General features: G+C 66.1%; 4 protein-coding genes across 4 annotated transcripts; 3 read left to right on the plus strand and 1 right to left on the minus strand.

Annotated features, from left to right (window-relative positions):
- The first annotated feature begins 67 nt into the window (after nt 1-67).
- On the plus strand, nt 68-8,661 carry CHLRE_16g652950v5 (uncharacterized protein). Its single transcript, XM_043070833.1, has 18 exons — nt 68-514; nt 644-793; nt 1,032-1,187; nt 1,527-1,710; nt 1,905-2,044; nt 2,403-2,517; nt 2,881-3,193; nt 3,471-3,621; nt 4,037-4,118; nt 4,455-4,652; nt 4,923-5,069; nt 5,277-5,460; nt 5,811-5,952; nt 6,226-6,435; nt 6,654-6,765; nt 7,044-7,120; nt 7,374-7,525; nt 7,712-8,661. Exons 1-18 carry the CDS (start codon nt 257-259, stop codon nt 8,076-8,078), a joined length of 3,138 nt encoding a protein of 1,045 aa, XP_042915476.1. The 5' UTR covers nt 68-256; the 3' UTR covers nt 8,079-8,661.
- A 526-nt stretch (nt 8,662-9,187) lies between these two features.
- Nucleotides 9,188-14,559, plus strand: CHLRE_16g653000v5 (uncharacterized protein). The gene is made up of 10 exons (XM_043070834.1): nt 9,188-9,416; nt 9,536-9,691; nt 9,861-9,971; nt 10,371-10,493; nt 10,688-10,868; nt 11,069-11,133; nt 11,328-11,553; nt 11,778-11,918; nt 12,232-12,287; nt 12,522-14,559. The coding sequence occupies exons 1-10, from the start codon at nt 9,369-9,371 to the stop codon at nt 14,016-14,018; spliced, it is 2,604 nt and encodes an 867-aa protein (XP_042915477.1). The 5' UTR covers nt 9,188-9,368; the 3' UTR covers nt 14,019-14,559.
- A 242-nt stretch (nt 14,560-14,801) lies between these two features.
- On the minus strand, nt 14,802-17,957 carry CHLRE_16g653050v5 (uncharacterized protein). The gene is made up of 7 exons (XM_043070835.1): nt 17,765-17,957; nt 17,563-17,655; nt 17,188-17,336; nt 16,744-16,954; nt 16,536-16,586; nt 15,947-16,341; nt 14,802-15,705 (listed from the first exon to the last, which is right to left on the minus strand). Exons 2-7 carry the CDS (start codon nt 17,593-17,595, stop codon nt 15,468-15,470), a joined length of 1,077 nt encoding a protein of 358 aa, XP_042915478.1. The 5' UTR covers nt 17,596-17,655; nt 17,765-17,957; the 3' UTR covers nt 14,802-15,467.
- Nucleotides 17,958-18,057: 100 nt separating this feature from the next.
- On the plus strand, nt 18,058-24,289 carry CHLRE_16g653100v5 (uncharacterized protein). Its single transcript, XM_043070836.1, has 9 exons — nt 18,058-18,248; nt 18,371-18,412; nt 18,563-18,646; nt 18,839-19,423; nt 19,598-20,348; nt 20,575-21,032; nt 21,306-21,594; nt 21,711-21,853; nt 22,069-24,289. The coding sequence occupies exons 1-9, from the start codon at nt 18,162-18,164 to the stop codon at nt 23,503-23,505; spliced, it is 3,876 nt and encodes a 1,291-aa protein (XP_042915479.1). The 5' UTR covers nt 18,058-18,161; the 3' UTR covers nt 23,506-24,289.
- The last annotated feature ends 24 nt before the right edge of the window (nt 24,290-24,313 follow it).

Consider the following 24,313-nt stretch of genomic DNA (forward strand, 5'->3'; position numbering starts at 1 on the left):
TGGAGTCTGCATGGCGTTGGATCGCTGAATTCGCGGCAAATTGCACTGACCTGCTACTGCAGCCTGTGTTAGCATAGACACTATTTGACGCATCAGTAAGGTACATATCAGGCCAGGGGCAGTGCACACCACGAAGAGCAGCGACAGCTCAAACTTGAGCGCGACGTTCCCGCCAGGCCTCAACATCACTGGCTTTAAGCTACGCTTGGTTTGGTCCAACGGGCTTTGAAGGACCTGGCTTTGGGCGCTGCACAACATGGCTCCTCCCAAAATTAAGGACGTGCACCTGAAGCTTCAAACCGGCCACGGACCCGGCCAGTCGTCTGTTGCATATGCAAATACACCAAATGAGGTTTCACTTGTCACTTCGGGAGCGGACGGGCGCGTGTACCTGCGCGACGCTCTCATTCTCGAGCCTCAGTGCTCGTGCAAAGTGGACACTCCTCCTGCCACCATCCTAGCTGTCGATCCCAAGGGGAAGTATGTGGCCGTCGGCGACGACTCCTACGTCAAGGTAGGGCAGGCTATCTGTCGCGCGCCTGGCCGGTTTGAGACGTGCCGCTCGCGAGGGCTCGGCACCCGGGAGGCCACGGTTCCGCAATCTTGAGGTTTCATGCATCCCCTTCCAACATCGCACACACAGCTCTACAAGCTGCCCTCGCTCACTCTGGAGCGCTCGGCGTGCCGCTTCAACCTGACTCTGCGCGCGCTGAGCTTCAGCCCCGACGGCACCAAGCTGGCCGCGGCGGGTGACGACAACCTCATCAAATTGGTGGAGGTCAAAGACGGATCGGTAAGCTGCTGTTGCTCGCGTACAGATTCCACCGGGCAAAAGGTTGTAACCAAGGGGGTCAGTTACGGGACCGGGGCAGTTACAGGGCAGGGTAACGGACCCCAGGCATGGGCGGGCGGGCGTCCATTTCCGCCTCTCACATGCCCTTACCTCCACTTAGCACCCACACCACACCACACCTCACCTCACCTCACCCATCCAACCCCCAACCGCTATGGCTACCGCAACCGTACGGCAGGTGTACCGCAGCCTCAACTGCGACGACTACGTGCTGGCGCTGGCCTGGGACCCCGACGGCGCCTACCTGGCCGCCACGCTGCGCACCGGCGGCCTGGTGGTGTACGACACCGGCAGCGGCAGGCTGGAGAAGCGGGTGGACGCACAGTGCGAGCGGGTGAGGGGGAGGGGATTATGTGCCCGAGCCCTATGAAGTTGGCCCCTGTAGTCGAGAAATCGCGGGAGCGGAGGGCAGGAGGAGGAGGCGGAGGAGGAGGGGTGGTGGTGGAGGAGGAGGGGGTGGGGTGTGGTAGGCGGGTGGGGTGGCTGGCTATGGTGGCGACCTGGCCGGTGATGTGCACAGTCCGATGGGCGCTGCACACGGCCGCACCTACTGCCAAGCCCTGCGGCAGCGCTGCACTGCACAACCTCACGCACCCTCTGGCGCCCTCCCGCACGCCCTCCCGCACCCCACTGCACCTCACTGCACCCCACTGCGCCCCCGCCCTCGCCGCAGGTCGACTACTCCTCGCCGCGCCGCCACGCGCCCTCCTGGCACCCCGACGGCGGCAGCGTGCTGGCCGTGCCTGTGGGCGCGGAGGGCGACGTGGCGCTGCACGAGCGGCTGAGCTGGGAGGCCACCGGCTACCTGAGCGGCGAGCACCGCAAGGCGGTCAACATCGTGGCCTTCTCGCCCAATGGTGGGTTGGGCCTCTGGCGGTTTACAGGAGGAGATGTTAAGGGTAGGCCAAGGTGTTAAGGAGGAGGTGAAGTGCCCTTCTTGCAAGGATGGGCGTGCATGCCGTGTTCGCGGGTGGTTACAGGGCGGTCCAGCTGAGGCGGTGCCTTCCTGACTGCGGCTTTCCACCCCGCCACTGCGCCGCCGCCGCTGCAGGCGTGTACGCGGCCACTGCCGGCCAGGACAAACGCATTGTGGTGTGGGACGTGAACAGCGTCACGGCGGTGGCGGCGGCGACGGCGGAGGAGGTCATGAGCGGCCTGGTGTGGCGGCCCGACGGGAACGAGCTGGCCATGGTGCGGCGGGGGTGGGGCAGGGAGGGCATGGGGTGGCATGGGGGTGGATTGATGGGTGGGTGGGTGGGTGGGTGGGTGAGTGAGTGAGTGGCGGTAATGCGGGCCGGGTTCGTGCCCACACGTACGTGTGGTGTTGTGGTGAAAAGGGGCATTCGTTTCCAGTGACAGATTGGGGGTCAGGACTGTGTGCAGTCAGGACTGTGTGCAGCCAGGATTTGGTGGAGGGCGGGCAGGGGTGTGTGTGCCGGAGGGGGTGTTGGGGCAGGGGGGCACAACACGCGCGGTGCAAGGCATCCGTCGTTCCATGTGCACGACTGATCATGAGCGCCGACGCAACACGTCACCCGCACCTTCGCAGGTGGGCGAGTCGGGCGGCGTGGGTGTGTGGAGCGGTGTGGTGCCCACGGAGATGCCGGGGCCGGCCGTGAGCGCCGCGGAGCTGGAGCGCCTGCAGCGGGAGCAGGAGCGCCTAGGTGAGAGCAGTGGGCGTGGGTCGGGGGGGGGGTTACCAGCATGACTAGTTAAGGAAGTGGTAGACCATCTTGCGGAACATCAAGCGTTACCGACGATGTCGACCAGCTCCCGGCTCCAGCTCGAGCTCCAGCTCCAGCTCCAGCGCGTAGGGGGGGGGATGCGGGACGAGCCGCATACACGGGATGTGGGGTGCAGAGGATTGGCCGGGGCGACGGGTGTTGTGTACGAGCGCGAAGCGCTGCTGAAGGACGACGGTGGGTGAATCTAGGTATCATAGGTGTGGGGTGTGGCGGGATGCCGGTAGCTTACCTCAGCTAAGTCGGGCTGCCTGTATTTGCGCGCGCGCGCCGTCGTCTTCGCAGCCGACCTGCGCAAGCGCGGCGAGAAGGCGGAGCGCGAGGCCGCCGGTGCGGACCTGGTCCCGCCCGAGGGTGGCGAGATCCGCGAGGAGGTCATCGAGGAGATGCAGGTGGAGGTGGAGGAAGGCGCAGACGGCGCCGGCGGCAGCGCAGGCGCCAAGGCGGCTGGTGCCGAGGCGGCTGGTGCCGAGGAGGCGGCGGACGGCGGTGAGGGCGAGGAGGAGGGCAGCGGGGGGCGAGGCGGCCGCGGAGGGCACAGCGGCGTGAACGGCCGGCCGGCCACGCGGACGCAGACGACCGTGCGCACCGTTGTCCGGTGAGCTGGGTGGGGCGGGGCGGGGCGGTGCCGGGTGGGGGCCGGGGAGGGGCAGGGCCCAGGACGAGCAGGAAGCGGCGGGCAAGTGAGGCAAGCAGGCCAGGGCGGGGGCGGGCGGGCTGTAGATGCCAGCCCAAACTAAACCGAATCCTATGCAAAGAGCGAGGAGGAGAGCGTGGCCGTTGGCTGGGGCAAACCCAAACTCGTTCTGCACACACGCCGCCTGCCCTCACAAATTCCCCCCCCCCCCATCCGTCACTGTCTCCCGCCCGCGCAGCACGGTGGTTGCGCCGCCCGCCGGCCCCGCCCCGCAGCCCGCCTTCCAGCCGGGCGCCACGCCGGCCGAGCCCGGGCGGCCGCGCTTCCTGTGCTACAACCTGGCGGGCAGCGTCAGCAGCCGGCCCGTGGACGACCACCACGTCATTGAGGTGCGGGCGCGTGTGTGCGTGTGTGTGTGTTTTGGATGTGTGTGTGTGTGTGTGTGTGTGTGTGTGTTTGGATGTGAGCATGTGTGCGTGTTATGGATAAGCGCGTGTGTGTGTGCGTGTGTTTGGGTTATGTATGTGGGGGGGGGGTTAGTGTTTTCCCACTCCCGACTGTGGGAAGGGTTTGCGAGGTGGCGGAGGGTTGGTTTGGAGAGGGTTGGGGCGGACAGGAGGCAGACGAGGAAAGGGGGGGTCCGCGCGGCACCGTCCTGACCGCCCGTCCATCGCCTCCCACTTGGCTGTGTCCGCCCTGCAAACGTGTGCGCGCATCAACGAAGCCGTCCTTTCTGGTTGCGTTCTGACACACCTTTGCCGCCATTTGCCTGCTGCGCCTGCTGCCCCGCCGCTCACTCCTCAGGTGCTGTTCCACGACTCGAGCCGCTTCAGTAGCCGCGTGCCACTGCTGACCGACTACTACGGCTTCGACCGGGCGGCGCTGGGTAGGCCAGCTGGGAGGCAGGGATGGGGGCAGGGATGGGGGCAGGGAGGGGGGCCCAGTGGGCCGGGGCCAACAGAGGGGGCCAAGCGGGAAGGGCCGAACCGCAGGGCAGCGGCAAGGGAGGAGAGGAGGAGAAGGGGGAGCTCCACGGCTGGTCTGGAGCAGGACCTGGAGATATGTCTGCCCGGGGCACACAACAGGTCGAAGCAAAGCTGCCCGGCCTCGCACTCCCCCCCTCCCCCGCCAAAGCACACAAACACAGGCACTGTCGTCGCCATTCAAACGCATCCCAAACGCACCCAAACGAACACACATACGCACACGCACGCACACGCAGGCGACAAGGGCGTGGTGTATTCCAGCCCGGCGGTCAAGGCCGACGCCGCGGAGGTGGCTGCGGCGGCCGCCGAGGGCGGCGCCGCCCCCGCCGGCGTACCTGGTCTGGTGATGTTCCGGCCGTTCGACCCGTGGGCACCCAACAGCGACTGGACCGCCACACTGGGCGAGGGCGAGGAGGCGCTGTGCCTGGCCACTGGTGGGTGCGCACACGTGTGTGTGTGTGTGTGTGTGTGTGTGTGTGTGTGTGTGTGCATGTTCGCAGGTGTGCATATGGAAGGGTACTGGGTGCGTTAAAGGAGGCAACTGGGTACCCGGCGCGTCGCAATGCCGCAATGCTGCACGCCTTCACACCGCGTCACCCCACACTCTCGCCCCCGCCACCGCCACCCACCGCCACGGCCATCCACCCCACCGCGCAACCCCGCCACCGCCCCTGGCCTCCCGCCCCTGGCCTCCCGCCCCGCAGGCTCCACCTTTGTGGCGGTGGCCACCAGCCGCCAGCTGCTGCGGCTGTTCACGCTGGGCGGCGCGCAGCAGGCGGTGCTGAGGCTAGAGGGGCAGCCAGTGGCGCTGGTGGCGGCGGGCGGGCAGCTGGCGGTGGCGTGGCACTCGGGTGCGTGCGGGCGGGCGTGGGGGTGCGGGGGCGGCCTCACATTGCGCAAGTCACATGCTGGCTGCTGGTCTGGCGGCGGCAACGGTCGTTTGGGGGCGTGCCGGCCTGCTGGCAAGCGGTGTTGCGTCGTAAGCGGGTGCCAAGCGTAACATGCAATCTGCTGATCACACGCCACGCCACGCCGCACAAAACACACACGCAACGCAGGCCCGCCCAACCCGCACACCAAGAGTCAGGCGCTGTCGCTGTCGCTGTACGACACGTTGTCGCTGGTGTGCGTGTTCAGCCAGCCGCTGCCGCTCACGCCGGGGACCACGCTCACTTGGCTGGGGTTTGCAGAGGACACGGGCGTGCCGGCGGCGGCGGACAGCGCGGGCGTGGTGTGCGTGCGGTGAGCCGGGGCGGGTCCGGGTGCATGGGTGGGTGGATGGGTGGGTGGATGGGTGGGTGGGGACGGGCAGCCGGATGAAGGCGCGCGCACAATCCAGTGTACGGTTTAGCCGTGTGGATGCGGCATGACATGGACACCAAGACGAAGGGAGGGAGACTTGGGCTCAGGCTGGAAGGGCACGACTGCGCGACGTTGCCTCCTAATGCACACTCCCACTCAACCAACAAATTAGCTGACCACACACACTCTCCGTAAGCAACTCGCGCGTTTAGGGCGGTCTCGCTTCCGTTCCGTTGCCCAACACACCCGCCTGCCCGCTGTCCGGAATACCGGATATACCGCCACTGCAGGACGCCCGACTTTGGCGGGCGCTGGGTGCCTGTGTTCGAGCCGCCCGCCGCCCGCCGCGCATCCGAGGTGCTGTGGCCCGTGGGCCTGTCCGGCGAGCAGCTGTACGCCGTGGTGTGCAAGCCCGCGGAGCCGCGGCCGCAGGTGCGCACGTGCGCGGCTGCGCGGCTGCGCTACGTCGCGGCGTTGCGTCCGGACGCACTCGGCCCTAGGATGGATGCCGCGCCAGAGATGCGCACTGACACACACGGATCACCTGAGCACACGCCGGCCTGTACACAAACACATTCACACGCACGCACGGCCGCTGTTTGCGTGCGCATTCACATGCACAGTGCCTATCCTTTGCCCTTTTGCTAACACCTCCCCTGCCCACGCACACACGCTCTTGCACTTCCATGGTTACACCTTACGCAGGTGTCCCCGCGGCCCTTCTACACGCCCATGGACCTGAGCCCGCCGGTGTTGGCTCTGGACGGCGGCGCGGGGGCGGCGGCGGAGTGGGAGGCGAAGGCGCTGCTGGAGGCAGTCAAGCTGTCCGTGCTGCGGGCCAGGTTGGAGGCGGCCGAGATGTCGGGGCAGGTGGAGGAGGCGTCTGACCTGCGGCACCTCAAGAACCAGGGCGAGGTGAGAGCACGAGTGCGTGTGTGAGCATGTGAGCGCAGAGGCGCAAACGGGTTTGGTAAAGGCTGGGGCCGCCGACAGCACGCTATGTGAATCGGCGCAGTTCGTCTGCCCTTACCCACAGCCCCCCTCCCTCCTCCTCGCCCTACTGCATTGGGTTTGGTTTACTTTGGACTGGTATCTACATCCCCCCTCCCCTCCATCCTCACCGCCGCCCGCAGGCCAAGCACGACGCGGCGCTGCTCAAGGCGTTTCAGAAGTTTGTGCGGGCGGAGCGCCACGGCCGCGCACTGGAGGTGGCGGCCATGCTCAACATGTGCAAGAGCCTGTCGGGTGAGAGGCAGTGCACGCGAGTAGTGCTGCAGGGCGCGGCGCGGGGTGGTGTCCAGCAGCTGGCAGCGTTGCGAAGGCGGATGCCTGCGGGGCGGACAGGGCTTAGATTGTCCAGGATTGTTTGGATGTAGCGTGTCCATGGTGCGGTGTGGTGATGCGGGACCGCAAGCCCATCGCCCGAACAGCGTTGCCATACCCCATCTGCACACCCACACGGCCCGACCCCGACCGTTCTTGACCCCCTCCGCTCCTCTCCTTGGCTCCTCGCGACCACGCAGGCGCTGTGGCGGTGGCCAACCACCACCAGGCGCGCGGCCTGGCGGAGCGAATCGCCGTGGTGCTGGAGCAGAAGCAGGTGCGTGTGCGGGGTGGGGGGGGGATGCGGAAGCCTTGGGGCTGGCGTGGGGGCTGCCAACCTGGGCACCAGCACGTGCAGAGCCGTGCCGGCGCACGCTTTCCTAAGCGGCCTTACTCCTCCACACGCCCTGGTGCACGCACTGGTCGAGACTCTTGCTCAGGGCTCTGCTCCCGATCTGAGCGCTGGGTTGTACCCTGACTTGCCTCTCCACATGCACGCGCCCCCACGACGTGCCCTCCTCCGCCCACAGGCCATCATCGCCGCAAATGAGGCCATGGCAGCGGGCGCGGACCCGTACGGCCACCACCACCACCAGCACCAACAGGCGGCGGCCGAGGCGGCAGAGCAGCAGCAGGTGGCGCCGGCCGGCCGGTCGTACACACCCATTCCGTTCGCGCGGCGGTGAGGCGGGCGGCGGTGGCGGGGGCGTGCGGTGTGCATGATGCATGGCTGCGTTGCGTTGCGTTGCTCTGCTTGAGGGGGGACCTTTCTTCACAAGTGCAATCTGGGGCGAATGGGACATGCCACTCATACATGATCGGGATGAGCATTGTGAATGATGTCATGGCGTCGCTGTGTGCGTCGCAGGGGCGGAGGCGTGGAGTCGGCAGCTGGGGAGCTCGGGCAAGGCGGGGAGGGCGGCGCGGCGGCGCGCAGCACGCAGCCGCTGGGGCCCGCGGACCTGAACGCCGGCGCGGCGGCGGACGGCGCCGGCGGCGCTGGCGACCGCGGCGGCCTCACGCCCTTCGCTGACGTCATGACCGCGGGCCCAGGGAGCGCGGGGGGGCTTTCCACGGGGCCCAAGTCGGGCCGTGGCCTGCCCACCCCCAACACGTTGCTGCTTGCAGCCACCGCCAAGCCCGACCCCGGCAGCGACTCGCACAAGCGCAAGCAGCAGCCCAGCGCGGCGTTCAACAACCCCTTTGCGCGCAAGGCCGCTAAGCTGGGCAAGTGAGGCGCGCGCGGAGGTGCCGAGTGACGCGCAGTGAGGGCATGCGGCGAGATGTGCGGTGGGCGCAGAAGTTACAAGGCCCTAGCGGGAGGGCAAGAAGCGGCAGGGTGTCAGTGCAGCGGTGATGTTGCAACGCGTTGGCACGCGCGGGCATTGGAAAGAGTAGACTAAGGGTGGGAAGGACGTATGCGTGCCAACTGCCAAAGGACGCATGTATGCATGCGCAAGTGCTTCGGACACCATCGTGTTTTTGGCCCCCAATGGGGCTCGCAGCCATGCAGATTGGGTAGAACGGTTTAGATTGACTGGGAGACGCCCGCCATGTGACAGGCTTTCGAGGGGTTTCAGCGGGCGTGATGTTGCGTTCTAAGCGGCGAACTGGCTTTTGTTGCATGGCAGCATGGGCGCTTCGAGTCCGAGTCGGAGGAGTAGACACATAACGTCTGCCGGCGCCAGGACCAGCACACTTTTTTCGGTGCCGAGCAGCGCATCCTTAACTTTATCCTTATTGTGGCTTCTATGACCTTGCGTCGAGAGCCCCCGCCTCTAGTGAAGGGGAAGAAGAAACCTGTAAACAGAGGTGCCTGCCTGTGAAGAAGCTGGAAGAAGGGGAAAAGCCCCGCACCCAAGCCCGCACCCAGTGGCCGTTGATCACAACAATTGAAGAGTCTCGACGATACCCGTTCTGGACATGTGCAAGCGAGTCGTATGGAGTGCGGCAGAGTTAAAGCAGCGGATGTGTGCGGCCTGCGGCTCATGCGCACACGCCCACATGCGCTGAAACTTCTTGTAGTCCAACTGCGGGTGTGACAGGAGCGTCACAGCATCCTTGAGACACGCACTGACCAGCGTCTCAGGACAGTCAAACGTTGGCACTACCGTAGCATGTTGGTCCCACAAGAGCACCCTTGGTGGCAATGACAAAAGCAGTGTGTCTTGTACTGCAATTGACCTGCACCGTGCAGAGGTTCCGAGGCCCAAAAGCTGGTGCAGGCTTGCTGTATTGGCTCAGGGCGGGTGACGGCTGACACTGCAGGCGTGTCAGCGTGCTGCAGGATCGCGGATGGCAAATAACCCGGGACATTTGTTCTGTTTACTTGACCATCCATGCACATAATAGTGCGTTGCGATAGCAAAGTTTACAGCAAGACCTGGCGGCAAGTTGCTGGCCCAAACTTTGGAAAGTAGCTCATGATAGTGTTGCAGCAATGATACTGAAGGATTGCGATACATAATAGTTACCAGAAGTTTTTGATCTGGAGCCTTTCATGGCCGTTTAGCGAAGACCGACAAATGTCGCTTTCAACGTTGGAAGCGCAGGGCTGGAGCATAAAGCCCGATGTGAGCGAAAAGTATGCGCCACACAATTCCGAACTGGACTTGATCTAGTTTGGTCGCACCTAACACGACCGTGCCCACCCTAGCCAACCGGACTCGCGGCGCACTCTTACCCCTCGCAGGCCTACCAGGAGCTCATCGAGGAGTCGGAGGGCAATGCCGCCTCTGTGCACGCTAACATCCTGAACCAGGACCTTAAGCGTATTGGCAAGCCCTGCCTGCCGGACGACATCAACCGCGCCGCGAACGCCACCGTTAAGGGCCCTCACGTGTTGCAGGTGCGGGGCCCAGCGGGGCCACTCCAGCCCTGTTTCCCTGGATCTCGGCCCGTACGTCCTGACCGCCATGACCACTCAGCGGGGGATGGCAATCAGCTGGGCATTGCCGCTTGTCCCCCAGACCCCAGTGATACCGTGCTGTTGACCGCCCGCTGCGTCGGTGCCGCAGGTGAGCAGTGTGGTGGACACGTCACGGCCCACCACAAAGGAGACGGGCGGCGGCGGCGGCGATGGCCGCATGCTGTGCCTTCGGCTCACGGACGGCAAGATCACCTGCAAGGTAGGGAGTTGAGGACATGGGACATGGCGCATGACCTGTGGAGCCGGAACTCAGCAGGGCACGATGCTGCACTGTGGCTTCGGATTGCGTACACAGCCACACAGCCATACAGCCACACAGCCACACAGCCACACAGCCTCACAGCCTCACAGCCACACAGCCACACAGCCACACAGCCATACAGCCATACAGCCACACAGCCACATAGCCATACAGCTGCACACAGCCACACGCAGCCACACACACGCACATTTCCGGTTGGTAAGACCGGCGGCTCACCGCAGGTATGCGAGGTAGCTTCAGGTAACATCTATAAACCGTCGCTTTGCTGCATCGCATACACTGTCTTTGCGCAATGTTTTCCTTGTGATCTTTAACACACGCACATACCATCCGCAGGCGGTGGAGCACGTGCGCTGTGACGGCCTCAATGAGGAGCTCCTGGCGCCCGGGACCAAGGTGCTGCTCAGCAACGCCAGCGTGCGTGCGGGCGTGGTGATGCTGCAGCCCAAGACCATCAAAGTAAAAAGGACCGGCCTGCAAACCTGCGCATGTCGTGGTCGTAGCTGTATCACCCGCACGCTCGCACGTCCCCGCCCGACCCGACACAAAGCGCACGACCGCTCAAAGCCATGCTCCTGCTCTTGCCTGCGCATCACCTGCTTATCGCGAAACCGCGCACGGCTTTGCACGGCCCTGCTGCAATCCGCATCCAGATCCTGGGCGGGCGAGTGGAGCACCTGGCGGCGGCCTGGGAGACGCAGCGGCGCTACGGAGGGCTGGAGCGACCCAAGCAGGCGGCGGCGGCGGCGGGCGGGGCGGGCGGCTCGGCGGCGGCGGCGGCAGCGGGCGAGGACGACGGTGCGCTTGCGCCGCCCTTCCGCCACTTCGTGCCAGGTGGGCGCATTGGGGATCGGTGCATGCGGCTGCGTTGCCCAGTCCGAATAGGCAGGTGCCGTCGGTGCGATGGTGGGCTGGGCCGTGGCTGAGTAGCACTGGCCCTATACGCCGCTGGCTTCAGCGCTTCACAGTGTCTCGGGCTCACATGCGGTTGGTGTGCCTGCATCATCACCTGCGCTGTGCGCCTGCCGCCGCAGGCCGGGATGACAAGGCCGCTAAGATAGCGGGGCGCACGGCCGCCAGCGCGCCGGGGCGGCCACAGGTGGGCATGGGGCCCAAGCGGGTGCGGGAGTGGGATGGGGGCCGTAACCGCTTCGGCCCTCCCACTGGCAGTAAAGCTTTCAACACCGCCGGCATAATGGACTTCACGAGCCCTGCGGCGAGGATGCCGCGTGTATGCTTGCCAGTCGCTTGTGTCTCATGCTCATGGCTGGTGTGCCGTGCTCTTGCTCGCAGCCCTCCGCAATGGGCCCGGCCGCGGCGGCCATTGCAGCTGCCACCGCGGGTGGCGGCAAGGCCCCGGCGACTGACGGCGCAGCGGCCGGCGATAAGGCGCCCGCAGCGCCGCGCGCGCCAGTTGCTGTGGCGCCAGCCGCGCCGGTCTTCGGCGGCGGCGCGGGCAGCGAGGCGGCCAAGCACAAGCTGATGCAGCAACTGGAGGCGCGGGAGGAGCAGGGCACAGGTGGGTGCGGTGGTGGCCGCCTGGTCGACAAAGGGCAGTGCTATAGGCGTGATGGGTTGCAGCCGCCTGATGCGCACGGTGGCCGTTGGCGTTGGGGGCAGCTGCGGCATGAGATTTCGCAAATCACAGACACGCACACATGCGCGCCGGCCGCTGACCCTGCTCACCTACGTCTGGTGTGTACGGGCGTGTACACGTGACCCGGGCAAAACACGTCCACGCAGGTCGCTTCGGTCGCTTTCGCCCAGGCGGGCCGCGTGGGCGGCGGGGCCGGCGCGGCGAGGACGACGAGGGTGACGACGGCGCCATGACCCTGGAGGAGTATGAGGCGCTGAAGAAGCAGAAGGCCGCGGCGGCGGCGGCAGGCGAGTGTGCTGGGGGCTGGGGGGAGCTGGGCTTGGAGCAACTGGAAGCCGGGTTTGGAGGGATGGGGGGTCTGCAGTCGTGGCCGCCAGCGGAGCTACAGGTCGTGGATCTGGGTTAGGCCGGTGGGCCGTTGGGCGTTGGGCGCCTTGGGTAAGGCAGAAGGGGTATGCATCATCGTTCCCTCCTCCCCGACGCACACACAAGTGCGTTCAGAACCTCTCTTGTACGGTTCGTTTGCGCATTCTCTTTCACGTACTACCGGTAATATCGTCTTGCCCGTCCTTGACCTCGGTCCAAAACGCGCTCGCACAGGCCCCAAGGCGCAGAGCCAGCTGGAGGCCGACGAGGCACTGGCTCGTGAGCTGCAGGTGCGCCCAGTGGCCTGAGGGGGTGGGGATGCTCCGTGTTGTCAGATAAGCACAACCGGGGAAGGGGTCGACAACGTGCTTGCAGCATGGTGCGGCAGAAGTGTGTGTGCGCGTCGGGGGACTGACTGTGTGCAGTGTACTTAACGTTTGTGGATGAGTCAGTGCCTACTCCCTGCGTTGTCCGTTGTCGTCATGCAATTGTGCTGCCCTGTGTACCGCACTCTGCCCCAACAGGCTCAAATGGATCTTGAGGACTCGTATTACGCAGTGCCAGAACCCAGCCCGGGGCCTGGAGCGTACGGTGGTGGCGGCGGCGGGGAACGTGGCGGCGGCCGGGAGCGCGGCGCTTATGGCGGCGGCCGCATGACTGGCGGCCGAGGCGGCCGCGGCCGTGGCGGCTTCGGTGAACGGGACGAGTACGACCGAGGGGAGTACGACCGAGGTGGCGACTACGGCGGTGGCCGAGGTGGCGGCAGGGGGCGCGGCGATTACGGCCGCGGCGGCCGCAGCGGCGGCCGCGGTGACTATGACCGCGGGGATGGCGGTTATGGCGGTGACCGCGGGGCTTACAGTGGCGGTTACGGTGGGGCCGCCAGCGGCCGTGGTGGCGGCGGGCGGGGCCGCGGTGCTGACGAGGCAGGCGAGCGCGGCGGCGGCCGTGGCCGTGGCGGCAGGCCCACGGGCGACGGCTATGGCGACGATGGCGCAAGCGGCGGGCGGAACGGATACGGCGGCGCTAGCGGCCGTGGCGGTGCTAGCGCCGGCGATTTGGGCTCAGGCTTTGGTCGGGACAGCGACACCGGTCGTTGCCGTCCTGCGTCGGCGGCGCCTTCCTTTGTACCCCCTCCCCCGGCCCCACCAGCTGCAGCTGCGGCCGCGGCCGCTGCGGCGGCGGCGGCGATGGCCGCAGCCGGAGGTTCAAGCGCAGACGCGGCGGCAGGCCGTGGCGGCAGGCCTGATCGTGGTGGCAGTGCCCATGGGAGAGGGCGGCCGCAGTCGGCCCAGCCCCATGGCTTTCCGGCTGTTGTGACTCCGCCGCCCCCGCCCCCGCAGGCACCTCAGCAGCAGCCTCAGCGGCAACAGGGCCGGCAGCAGCAGCCCCCGGAGCCGTCCGAGGGCCGGGGCGGTGGCCGTGACCGTGGAGGACAGGCCGAGGCCGGTACGAGTGCAGGCGGAAGTGCCGCTGCCAGTGCAGCCGCAGCTGCGGCGGCCGCCATCGCTCCTGGCAGTGGAGCCCCGAGCGGTCGCGGTCAGGGCCGCGGAGGTCGAGGCGGGGTGCAGGAGGCCGCGGCGCCTGCGCCTGCGCCCGCGGCAGCTCCCCCTCCGCCTCGCCAGCCGGCCGCTGACCCAGCAATGACAGTGGCAGCGCGCGCCGCAGCCGCTGCCATTGCCGCTGCCACTGGCGGCGCCCTCGGTAGCCGCGGCTCCGCGCCCCGTGCTCCTCGAGACCAGCTCGCGCCCGCCTCCACGCCGGCTGCCACTGCGGCGGCCACTGCTCTGCCCAGCTGGCACCATCCACCTCCCGCGGCGGCGGCTCCAGCGCCGCAGCCACCGCTTGCGCTGAGTGGTAAGGACCTTGCGGCTAGCCTGTTCAGCTTCGGAACGCGCAACGCAGTGGGAGCAAATGACGACTACGATGATGGCGTTGACATGGAGGATGGGCCTGGCGGCGGGCGTGGCGGGCGCGGTCGGGGCCGCGGAAGGGGCCGCGGAAGGGGCCGGGGCGGGTGAGTGCGCGGCCAAGCGGTGGGGACATGTGGTATTGAAGCGTAGTCTGTTGTAGCAGGATAAGGGGGTTCCATGCCAAACCTTCCCTGATGTCGAGTGAGGTGGCTGTCTGCACGCCTTCTACATTTTGACGACTGCATGTTCTGGGTACCGGTATACTCATCACGACCCTGTGAGTTGCAATGGGTAGTCGCGGGCGGGGGGGGGGGCGAGGCTAGTGTACGTGGTGTGGTGAGGGAGAGCTGTTGTCATGTGTTGTCTGCGCACATGTGCGTACGGGGAATGCCGGTTGGCCTGGACTGGTAGCCAGCTTGTATCGTCGCTAACGGCGCGTCACTTACGGCGTGGCTGGCTTGGGTGAATGACAGCTGATTGTGCGTTGACATGCACACGGTTGCTCCGACTCCAAGAAAGTGGACCTTAGTTGTGCTCACAGTGTAGGGCCTGATTGGTATGCTGTGCATCACCTGCGGCGAGGTGGCCGAGCGGTCTAAGGCGCTAGTTTCAGGCACTAGTCGGTTCATCCGACGGAAGCTACTAGTCCGAAAGGGCGTGAGTTCAAATCTCACCCTCGTCAGCTTTTGATTTTTGCACAAGGGGGGTCGCTTTTTCCACGGCGAATCTGCGCGTACCCTGGCCCTGGGCAATCGGCGGCTTGGTTCTGCGGCATGCCGTCGTCATCCGTAGCCCAACCCCAATGGCGGTGCAGCAGCGTAGACGTGCCTCGCGCAAGTGCCTGTATTCACAGACCGTCGCGCACGCAAGGCAACGAACGGCGTCAGGGCCAGGGTACGCGCAGATTCGCCGTGGAAAAAGCGACCCCCCTTGTGCAAAAAGCAAAAGCTGACGAGGGTGAGATTTGAACTCACGCCCTTTCGGACTAGTAGCTTCCGTCGGATGAACCGACTAGTGCCTGAAACTAGCGCCTTAGACCGCTCGGCCACCTCGCCGCAGGTGATGCACAGCATACCAATCAGGCCCTACACTGTGAGCACAACTAAGGTCCACTTTCTTGGAGTCGGAGCAACCGTGTGCATGTCAACGCACAATCAGCTGTCATTCACCCAAGCCAGCCACGCCGTAAGTGACGCGCCGTTAGCGACGATACAAGCTGGCTACCAGTCCAGGCCAACCGGCATTCCCCGTACGCACATGTGCGCAGACAACACATGACAACAGCTCTCCCTCACCACACCACGTAGCCTCCCGCCGCTACCCGCGACCGCCGAACCCCCCAAGCAGACGTTGGGCGCGAGCGACCTCACAGCGGGTAAAAATGCAGCATTGCATGATGGCCGTGGCAGAGCTGCAGTACATGATGCGCATCAGCGCATGCGGGACGTTCCCTACATGCACGTCTGAGGCCGCTTACAACTACCACGTTCACCGTACGGCACATATCGTGGACTGTGCGCCATCCGCCGAGTAGCGCGCCCCAGGCTCAACCCCCTACTACTGCCCACCCGCAGCGGCGTCCTCGCCCGCCTCTTGCGCTGCCCCCGCCTCGGCCGCCGCCGCTGCCGCTGCCGCCTCGGCCCTTGCTGCCTTCTCCGCCCTGCGCCTGGCGGCGGTGACCTCCGCCGCGGCCGTGAGCTTGGATAGCATGCCGTGCAGCAGCGCCACCTCGCCGCGGGTGAGGCCCTCCACCTTGGAGGCGAGGTTGCGGATGGACAGCTCTGTGGCGGGACGCCTGCAAAGGTCAGAAGGAGGCAGCGGCCGTAGAGTTAGCAGCGGGCCGGGCCGCCGAGGTCAGTGTCAGTGGGGCCGCGGGCTCGTGTGCAGGCGAAGATAGTACGAGCGGCCAGTGCCGTGGGTGAGTCGATAAGCACAGGATGAGGACGGGAGCATGTCAGTAAGTGCATCATTCCGAGTGCGGCGAAGCCACCTTGGGGACGGATGCCAGTGGTGCAGAGGCTGACTGCGCCACTCACTTGTCCGTGCTCTCAAAGAACCCTGACTCGTCCAGCGCTCCCACCAGCCGCCTCACAAAATTGTCGAGGTCCCCTCGCGGCGCCGGCTGCAGCTGCTGCTGCGCCGCGGCGCCTGCCGCCCGCCGCCGCAAGTCCTCGGCGCTGCTTGCTACTGCCGGCCATGCAGCCGTCACAGAGGTCGTGGCACTCGCTAAAGACGCCGAAGTCTCGCCGGGGGCCACGCCGCTGGCAGATGCGGGCAGGGGCGTCCCTGACGTGCTGCCTCCATTGCCGGTGAGAGGTGATTGCGTTGATTGCGCTGATGACGATGCTGCAGCGGCACTGGCTGCCGCGTCCGTGCCCTCTGGGCCATAGGCGCGCGCGTGGAACAGCTCGTAAGACACACACACGATGGCCTGTGGCCAGCCATGGGGTGCCGGGCGCGGTGGCGGTGGCGTGGCAGGTCGGGTTTGGCGCTTTGCGGAGGTTCCAACAGCAAACGGTATGCCGGTGTTACGAGCTAAGCTTGCGCCTGTCCCGTGACGCTCATGCGACGCCTTCGCCACCCTCCCATACGGGAAGCCGGGCGCGGGACCCATTGCTGACCCACCTGGGCCAGGTTGAGGACTGGGTACACTGGGTTTGCTTCGATCGTTAGCACCTGCAGTTTGCAGGCAGTGGCGGGCAGGATCAGTTGAGTTGATGACGGTTCGTCCGCAGTTGGGTTAAGGCTGGCGCAATGGAGGTGCGGCATATCTGCGACAGCACGACTGCACATGTTTTTTGTGCCCATGTGTTTGCGGCCCACGCATACAGACCTTGTTTGCAAGCGCCACCTCTTCATTGGTCAGGCCGCTGCTCTCTCGCCCGAACATGAGTCCGGCGCGCGGCATGCGGGCAGCCACATCAGTCGCATCCGCCGGCCCCTCCGCTGCCGCTGTCGCTGCCGCCGCGAGGGCCACCGGCACCAGCCCGCTGCAAATGTCCCCTGCCACCTGCTTGCTCGTGACAAAGGGCTTGTGCATGAACCTGCGTGCGCAGTGAGCATGCATGCCACACTCGGGCCAGCAGCTGCGACGCTAAGACTCCCATCTCCACAACATTAATAAATTAACATGAACATGATCATGACATACTGGGCGTGGACAAATGGTGCCGGCATGTATATCTAGGCTGCCGGAGCGGTGGTCCTGTCATGCATGGACGGCTGCCCATCAACCCCACCGCACGCCTTCTCTGCACGCACGCCTTAAACCGCCCACCGTGTGCGTGCCGTGGCGGCGTACACTCGATCCAGATCCGCAATGGCCGCCTCAACGCTGTCGTACAACCGCGCAGCTTCAAGCAAGTCTGCTGCATGGGAGGAGGTGGCCACGGCCAGGGGATTAGGCCAGCCGTCCCGCGGCCGCACCTGCACAATGGGTTGGGTTTTGCACGACTCATCAAGACCGGGTGCAGCGTTGCCACCTGTTCAGCCGCAATAATTGCCGTACGCACACGAAACGGTGCAACAGGACGACATGCGCGAGCACGAACTTGAGTAACAGAACACACGTCTGCCGTCGCAAGAAAGCATCCCTGCATAACTCACCCTGACCCCGTGCCCCCCCCCCCCCCCCCTCAAAGCGGCTGCTTACCACTCGAAGGTCATGGAGCCCGAAGTTCTTCATGGCACGTGCCGCTGCGCCGATGTTTTCCCCGAACTGCGGCTCCACAAGAATCACTGCCGGCTGTTGATGGCAATTGCAAGTGGGTGCGCGACCGAGACATACAGATGTCATTGAAAACGACGAACAAGCGGCCCAGGACAGGGCCAGGGTTCGTGGGGCCGTTCCTCACCGTTAGTGCCTCCAACCGCAGGCGCTGCTCAAGCTCCGCAGGGCTCTGAATGCTCGCATATACTACTATGGAGCATTCGCGCCTCTTACACTGCAAATTGGGTCGCCCTGAACGCGTGGCCAGGCCGCCGAGGACAGGTCGGCCGCTGGTGGAAGTGCATGGGCGCGTGATTTGCATCTGTCGTCGCATGATTTATTTTAAATATTACTACAGTATGTTCAGCACTAAACTCGCGAACAATGTTGCATGACAGAGAAATCGCATGCGACGCTTCCCATTCGCCATCCCTTTCACATACGAACCTACCGGCATAGCTCTACCAAGCGGCTGCAACAGAATGAGCATAGAAACATAAGGCATCCTTGTCTGTAGCGGTTGTGCGGTGGGAGGTGTCGCAATGGAACTCTTACGCGCAACTCTTCTTGCTGCGAGCCAGCCGTATGCACGCGGAGGAGGGCAGAGCACCACCACTGCACCCAGCAAGGTGCGACAATGCGGGGCTCGCTAAACTACGCATGCCGCAGTTGGCGACAGCCGGCGTACCAACGGCCTGCCGCACGCCTGCATCTTTGCGCGCCTACGCTTCGTCGTGTCGCTCCTGCACAGGGTGTCGGAGGCTCGTGGGCCCTGCTGTCAGAGGCATGCAAGGTAAGTCAGGCGCGCCGCTCAAACCTTTGTATGCCTGTAACAGCGCTGGGGCTGGGGATGCCGCGGCGGCGCTCGAGCGTCGACACTTAGTGTGGATACATGCCTCAGCCTCCCCCCCATAAAAGAACGTACTGTTCGCTCCGTCTGCAGCTGCCCGGCTTTGAGGCGGAGCTGCGGCGCCTGGTGGCGGAGGTGTACCCGCGGGCCCCACACCTGCGCAGTGGACTTGACCAGGTGCGTGGCAGCGGGGCGGGGCTGCCGCGACCACTACGGTACTGCCACGCCTTCCAGGCCTTACCGCTGGCTGGGGCACGCCCGGGTTGGCGCAGCCAACACTGCCTGCCAAGGGATACCGTGTCGGGCCTTGTTGGGCTTGTCCAGGATTACAAAGACAATGGTCATGCTCTATGCCTTTTCCACCTCCAGGTGCTCCAGCGGCTGCTCGCGGACCAGCCTCTGCTAGCCGGCGCAGTGGTGGGGCCGGTGATGGCAGCACTGCGGGCCGCGCATGCCGCCAGCGCCGCCGCAGCCGCAGCCGGCGGTAGCAGTGGCAGCGGGCCGGACAGAGGTGGCGGTGGCGCGGCTTCAGCTGATGCATCAGCGGCGAGCAAGAAGCGGAAGAAGGGAAAGAAGGGAAAGATCAGCACGGCAGCATCTGAGCCAAAGGATGCAGGGGCGGCTCTGGGAGGGGGTTCTGCAGACGAGGATGCCGGCGGCGCCGCCGGTGCGGAAATAGCAGTAGACGCTGACATGGCAGATGCTAACGGTGCGGCCACACACCCGCAGCAGCACGAGCCGTCGCAGCAACGCGACGGCGACCCTGCGCCAGCTGCCGGGACCCTGGCGCCGCCAGCGCTGCCAGTCCCGCCGCCACTAGCAGGGCTCCTGAAGTACGACACGCGGATGCTGCCGGTGACGTGGCTGCTGCAGTGCTTTGGCCCCGTGTCGCCGCCGCTGGGGTGTCTGTGGGCGCGGCAACGGGAGCTGCGGGCCGCGATTCTGGAGGCAGCGGTGGGTGCGGGTGCGGGTGCGGGTGTGTGCGGTCACAAGGACTGTTAGAGAGCACAGTGGGAGAGGTCAAGGGCCCTACCTATCTTGCCATGCTGCTTGCACGGGCAAAGGGGAAGCACTGGTCACGTGTACCGTAGGTGGGTGCCCAGTCAAGACCTTCGTGTATGTTAACAGGCCGTCGCCTTTGCCGCTGAGGGTCACCACCAGCAGCACCAGCAGCACCAGCAACAGGGCACAGCGCCGCAGTCAGCGTCACGGCGGCTGCCCCGCGGCTGTCCTGTGGTGCGGTTCGCTCGGGACTGCCTGGCCGCGACGCCCGCCCACCTGCGGCTGCAGGTGCTGGAGGATGCGGTGCGGCTGTCCCGCAGGCTGTGTGGCGGAGGCGGAGAGCTGGCACCGCCACAGACACCGGCGCATGCGCACACACACCAGCAGCAGCAGCAGCAGCGGGCAGGGGTAGCGTCGCTCGAGGAGGAGGGAGCGGAGGAGGTGGACACGAAGGAGGGCGGGCAGATGGAGGCGCCGCCGCACAAGCGCCGGCGGCTTGACGCCGTGCCGGCCCCGGTGCCGGCAGCCAAGCAAGCTGAGACGCCGTCAGTGGCAGCGGCAGCCGCGTCTTCGCAGGCGCACCAGCCGGAATCGGGGGCGCATCGCTGCTCCCGGTGCCGCAGTGCCCACGTGTTCCACGACGACTCACAGCAGCGCACAGCCACGGCTACGGCAGCGGCAGTGGGCGCAGACGCAGGCAAGCCACAGCTGCACGCGCGGCAGCGGCTGCCGTGGGCGGCGCTGCTGGTGGCCGTGTGCGAGGAGGAGCGGGCGGAGGAGCAGGCGCGGGCCGCGGCAGGCGCGGCGTCGCGCGGCGGCGGCGGCGGCGGCGGCGTGCTTAGTCCCCTGGCGCTGACGGAGCTGCTGTTGGCGCGAGGTGAGGCGCGTGTGTGAGGTTTGATGCGCCGGCATGGCGGCTGGCACTTTGACGTTTGTTGTCACAGTTGTCGTTAGGGGGCCTTGCAACGTTTTGGCGACGGCGCCCTGCCCACACGTGAGGGCCAATCTGGCAGTGGCGGTTGCTGTAGCCCAGGCCACTGCGACCCACGCCGCTGCAACCCACGCCGCTGCGACTCACGCCACTGCAACCCACGCCACTGCAGGCGACCTCTTCTGCCCCGAGTGCGACGTGGCGGCGGCCGCCCCCCTCATGGTGCGCTGCCTCACCTCCCTCACGCCCGACCAGACGGCGGGCCTACTGTGGAGGGTGCTCGCCGCGTCTCGATCGGAGCGAAGCGCAAGCGGGCATGGGAGCAGCCAGCACAGCAGCAGTAGCAGCAGCAGTAGCAGTGACGGTGGCCTGCAGTTGGTTGCGGCGCTGGAGGTGCTGCGGCGGCCGCTGCGAATGCGTGGCGCGGCTGGTGGCGATGGAGTTGGTGGTGGGGTTGGTGGCGGGGGTGGGGCTGGGGGTGGAGCAACAACAGGCGCTAGCGGGCTGGGAGGTGAGGCGGGTGCTGGAGGCGGCGGCCGCAGGCGCGACGGGCGGCAGCAGCAGGTGACGGCACACGTGGGTGCCGCGGACGCCGGCAGCCAACCGCTTTCTGATGAGGCCATCAGTGCGGTGAGCGGGCAACGCACGTGTGGGGTGTGGGGTGTGTTGGTGCACGTGCGGGGAGTGCGTTGGCGTGGGGGGGGGGGGGCTTTGCTATTCAGCGCAGTGCCTGGAGTAATAAGACACGGGGGTGGTGGGGAGATGGAACCTGGCGCCGGGACCGGGAAGGAAAGGTCTGATGCACATACAGCTGTGCGTACGGTATGCTGAGACAGCTTGCTAATAGCGTGCTAGTAGCACCTGCTCACCAGCCGTGTCTGTTGCGCCGGTCGTGTGCTGCAGCTGTGGCTTCTGGCGCACGTGCTTCCGCCGCTGTTGGAGCCGCTCAGCCGCTGCCGCGACGCGGCCCCGGCGGCGGCGACACCGATGTCGGCGGGGACAGCTACTTCGGAGGCGGGTGCGGAGCCGGATGGAAGGGATGCGGCTGCGTCGGTCGCTTCTGACCAACGCAGCAGAGTGCAGGGTGTGGCAGGCAATGCCGAGCCCGACGGTGCTGCAGATGAGGAGTCCGGGGGCGCAGGTGGACCAGGAGCGGCTTGGGACGTGGAGGGTGGTGATGCTCGAGCCCTTGGTGAGTGTAGCTGCGAGGCCCATCGCTACCTCGCCAGTGTTGAGTGCATTTCATGATGCCGGCAGCATCAGACATGCTATCTCCACAATTTTCCATCTGGAATTCCATTTGTGCAGACGCTCTGCGCGCCTTGCTGGCGCGACCGGCGCTGCTGCTTCCAGACGGTACTTACGAGGGCGTCAGCGACGAGCAGGGCGGCGGCGGCAGTGTGGAGGGTGCGGCGGAGGCGGCAGCGGCCCAGCTCCCTGTGGCGTCCCAGGTGCGCGTTTGCCTGGAGTGCAGTGGCCCCGTGGCCTGTGCTTCTAATGTCTGTCAGTACCTTCCATGGTGCTTCTGGTGGCCCCGTGCTTCTGGTGTGTTATGACGCGCCCCTCTAGAAGTACCGTCCGATGCAAATAGGCAACAGTGACGGGATTTGCAACACACGGTGTTCGCCGTCACCCATGTACGCCCTATGGCGGGGCCCGGCTGCAGGTGTTTGCGCTGCACGTGCGCTTAAGCGCCCCGTCGGCCGCGGCCCAGCGAATACTGGCGGCGGTGCTACTGGACGCACTTGGAGCATGCGGCGGAACCGGGGGCGGCGGCAGCACGGCGGCAGGGGGCAGCGAGGCCGCGCAACTGGAGCCAGGGCCGGGGCTCCGCCTCGCAGAGGCGCTGGGCGCCCGCAGTTGCCAGGCGGCAGCAGCAGCAGCCACAAGTGAGGGCGCGGGGGCGGCTATCCCGGGGGCGACGCAGCAGTTGCGGAGCCTCGTTGCCTCGGCACAGGCGGAGCGGCTGTCATCCCAGCCGCCGCAGGCGCCGCCGTTGTGGCCTGCGGTGAGGCCGCTGCTGGTGTTACTGGAGGCGCTGACGCCGCCGGCTGCTGCTGCTGCGTCGGTCCCGGCGCCAACAGTCGCGCCAACGCAGCTGGCGCCGCCCCTCCACCCAGTTGTGTCGGCGGTGCAAGCGCTGCTGCTGCTGGCCCTCCTGGACACACAGCAGCAGGACGCAGCTGGCTTGCCGGCGGCCTCAGCGCATGCCGTGGGGGCGGAGCTGTTGGATCTTATAGCCGCGAGCGGCGGCGGCGGCGCCGCGGCTTCAGCGAGTGCGGCTTCGGTCCTGACGACGGCAAGTGGCGCTTGCAGCCAGGGCGGCGGACGAGGCGCGGCGCTGGCAACGGCGCTGCTGCCGAGCTGGCGTGCTCGCCTGGACGTGGCGCGTGTGGTTGTCGTGGCCGCGGGCTTGGAGGCGGAAGGGCTGGAAGAGCGGGAGACAGTAGACGCAGCAGCTGCTGACGCTCCGTCCATACAGTGCCGTGGGCCACTGGCGCGCACAGTAATGAGCCGGTTGGGTGGTGCGGTGGCGGCTGTAGCCTCTGCCTTGCCGCCGGGGGCGGCGCCGGCAGGCAGTGGCAGCCCTGCCGCAGCTGCCGCCACCGCCGGACGAGGGGGCGGGCGGCTGCCGGCGGCGGCGGCGGCGGCGACAGCGGCGGCGCTGGGGAAGCTGTGGAGGGAGGTGGAGCTGTTGCGGCTCCTGGCAGCGGTCCTGGCGGCGCCGTCACGAGAGGCAGGGCTGCCGTCGGCAGCAGCAGGAGTGGCGGGGGTGGCTGCGGCGGTAGCAGCCAGCTCAGGAGCTAGCGCCGGCAGTGCGGCCGGGCTTCCGCCTGCCGCGCCGCTGTTGACTGTTGCGGCGCCCGCATACCTTACGGAGCTACTCCGTACAGAGTGCCGACAGCCAGCATCAGCACTGGCCGCAGCACTAGCTCGCTTCGCACCAGCGACTGCGGGTGATGCTGCCGCTGGCGCTTCTGCTTGTGTGAAAGGGGGCGGGGTGGCGGGATCACGAGTGGGCGCACAGCAGAGGCAGATTGAGGCGGTGGTGCAGGCTTTGGAGGTGCTGGCGGCGGCAGTGGAAGTGGGTGGCAGCCTGTAATTGCATAGTTGTAACGACAAGCCAGCACGGTTGACAGCAGTTGGCACGCAGCGCATTGCGAGGGATGACGGGTGCGTGGTGATTTGCGGAAAACCCTTACCCACCATCGCGCGTCGCTTTAGCGCCCCCGACAACGGTGTTGGACGCTGCTTGGTCGATGGCGCCAATTTGAAGCATACCTTTCTCGGCCTTTTGGCTCAGATCATGTGTAGTATCTGTTCTTATAAGCTTAATCGCTTATATGGTTCTCATTGAGAACCTGCGATTAACTTTAATATTTTAGGGGGTCAAGGCAATGGGGGCGCTTGCGCTCCCGCCGCGACAGCTTGGCAGGAGGCTTACACTACCTCTCTTGCCGAGCACCCCAGCCCATGTATTTGCGTACTCATGTTTCCGAGGTCAAGGAATGTCAAGGGACTTTAACGAGGTCCGGCCCCCTGTCCACTAAGGCCTTGCGCAATTCCTGGCTAGGCGGCAACTGCATCCAATGTGCCGCCAGATACCGATACCGCCCGCAGTTACTGCTCGAAGCCGGGTTGGCATGGGTGGATACTGGCCAGAGCCGGGCCTGCACGGCGCACGACGCCGCCCGCGGATTCCTACGCCCGAATCGCACCTCCCGTTCCCCCAGGTTCCCCCAGCTGACACCCGGTGCAAGTAACCCTAAGCCCAATGCGATCTGTCATGGGAAGACCGACCTTGGAAGAAGCTGAAGACAGAGCAGCACGAGGGGCGGTCGGGCGCAAACCGACGCGCGAAAACCCTGACACCAATTCCGATCCCTCCCTCTGCCCAGTTTGGGGTTTTG

Source organism: Chlamydomonas reinhardtii, chromosome 16, assembly GCF_000002595.2.
Source record: "Chlamydomonas reinhardtii strain CC-503 cw92 mt+ chromosome 16, whole genome shotgun sequence".
Taxonomy (NCBI): Eukaryota; Viridiplantae; Chlorophyta; class Chlorophyceae; order Chlamydomonadales; family Chlamydomonadaceae; genus Chlamydomonas; species Chlamydomonas reinhardtii.

Excerpts from the sequence above, each read along its gene's own strand:
- CHLRE_16g653100v5 (XM_043070836.1), top strand. The coding sequence starts at position 18,162 with ATGGAACTCTTACGCGCAACTCTTCTTGCTGCGAGCCAGCCGTATGCA. Across the intron at positions 18,413-18,562 it reads TGCTGTCAGAGGCATGCAAG|CTGCCCGGCTTTGAGGCGGA; the intron begins GTAAGTCAGGCG and ends CTCCGTCTGCAG. Across the intron at positions 21,595-21,710 it reads TGGTGATGCTCGAGCCCTTG|ACGCTCTGCGCGCCTTGCTG; the intron begins GTGAGTGTAGCT and ends CCATTTGTGCAG.
- CHLRE_16g652950v5 (XM_043070833.1), top strand. The coding sequence starts at position 257 with ATGGCTCCTCCCAAAATTAAGGACGTGCACCTGAAGCTTCAAACCGGC. Across the intron at positions 2,045-2,402 it reads ACGGGAACGAGCTGGCCATG|GTGGGCGAGTCGGGCGGCGT; the intron begins GTGCGGCGGGGG and ends GCACCTTCGCAG. Across the intron at positions 5,953-6,225 it reads CCGCGGAGCCGCGGCCGCAG|GTGTCCCCGCGGCCCTTCTA; the intron begins GTGCGCACGTGC and ends CACCTTACGCAG.
- CHLRE_16g653050v5 (XM_043070835.1), bottom strand. The coding sequence starts at position 17,595 with ATGAAGAACTTCGGGCTCCATGACCTTCGAGTG. Across the intron at positions 17,337-17,562 it reads GGCTCCATGACCTTCGAGTG|GTGCGGCCGCGGGACGGCTG; the intron begins GTAAGCAGCCGC and ends CCCATTGTGCAG. Across the intron at positions 16,342-16,535 it reads CAGTCCTCAACCTGGCCCAG|GCCATCGTGTGTGTGTCTTA; the intron begins GTGGGTCAGCAA and ends GGCTGGCCACAG.
- CHLRE_16g653000v5 (XM_043070834.1), top strand. The coding sequence starts at position 9,369 with ATGTCGCTTTCAACGTTGGAAGCGCAGGGCTGGAGCATAAAGCCCGAT. Across the intron at positions 9,417-9,535 it reads GCTGGAGCATAAAGCCCGAT|GCCTACCAGGAGCTCATCGA; the intron begins GTGAGCGAAAAG and ends TACCCCTCGCAG. Across the intron at positions 10,869-11,068 it reads CTTCCGCCACTTCGTGCCAG|GCCGGGATGACAAGGCCGCT; the intron begins GTGGGCGCATTG and ends CTGCCGCCGCAG.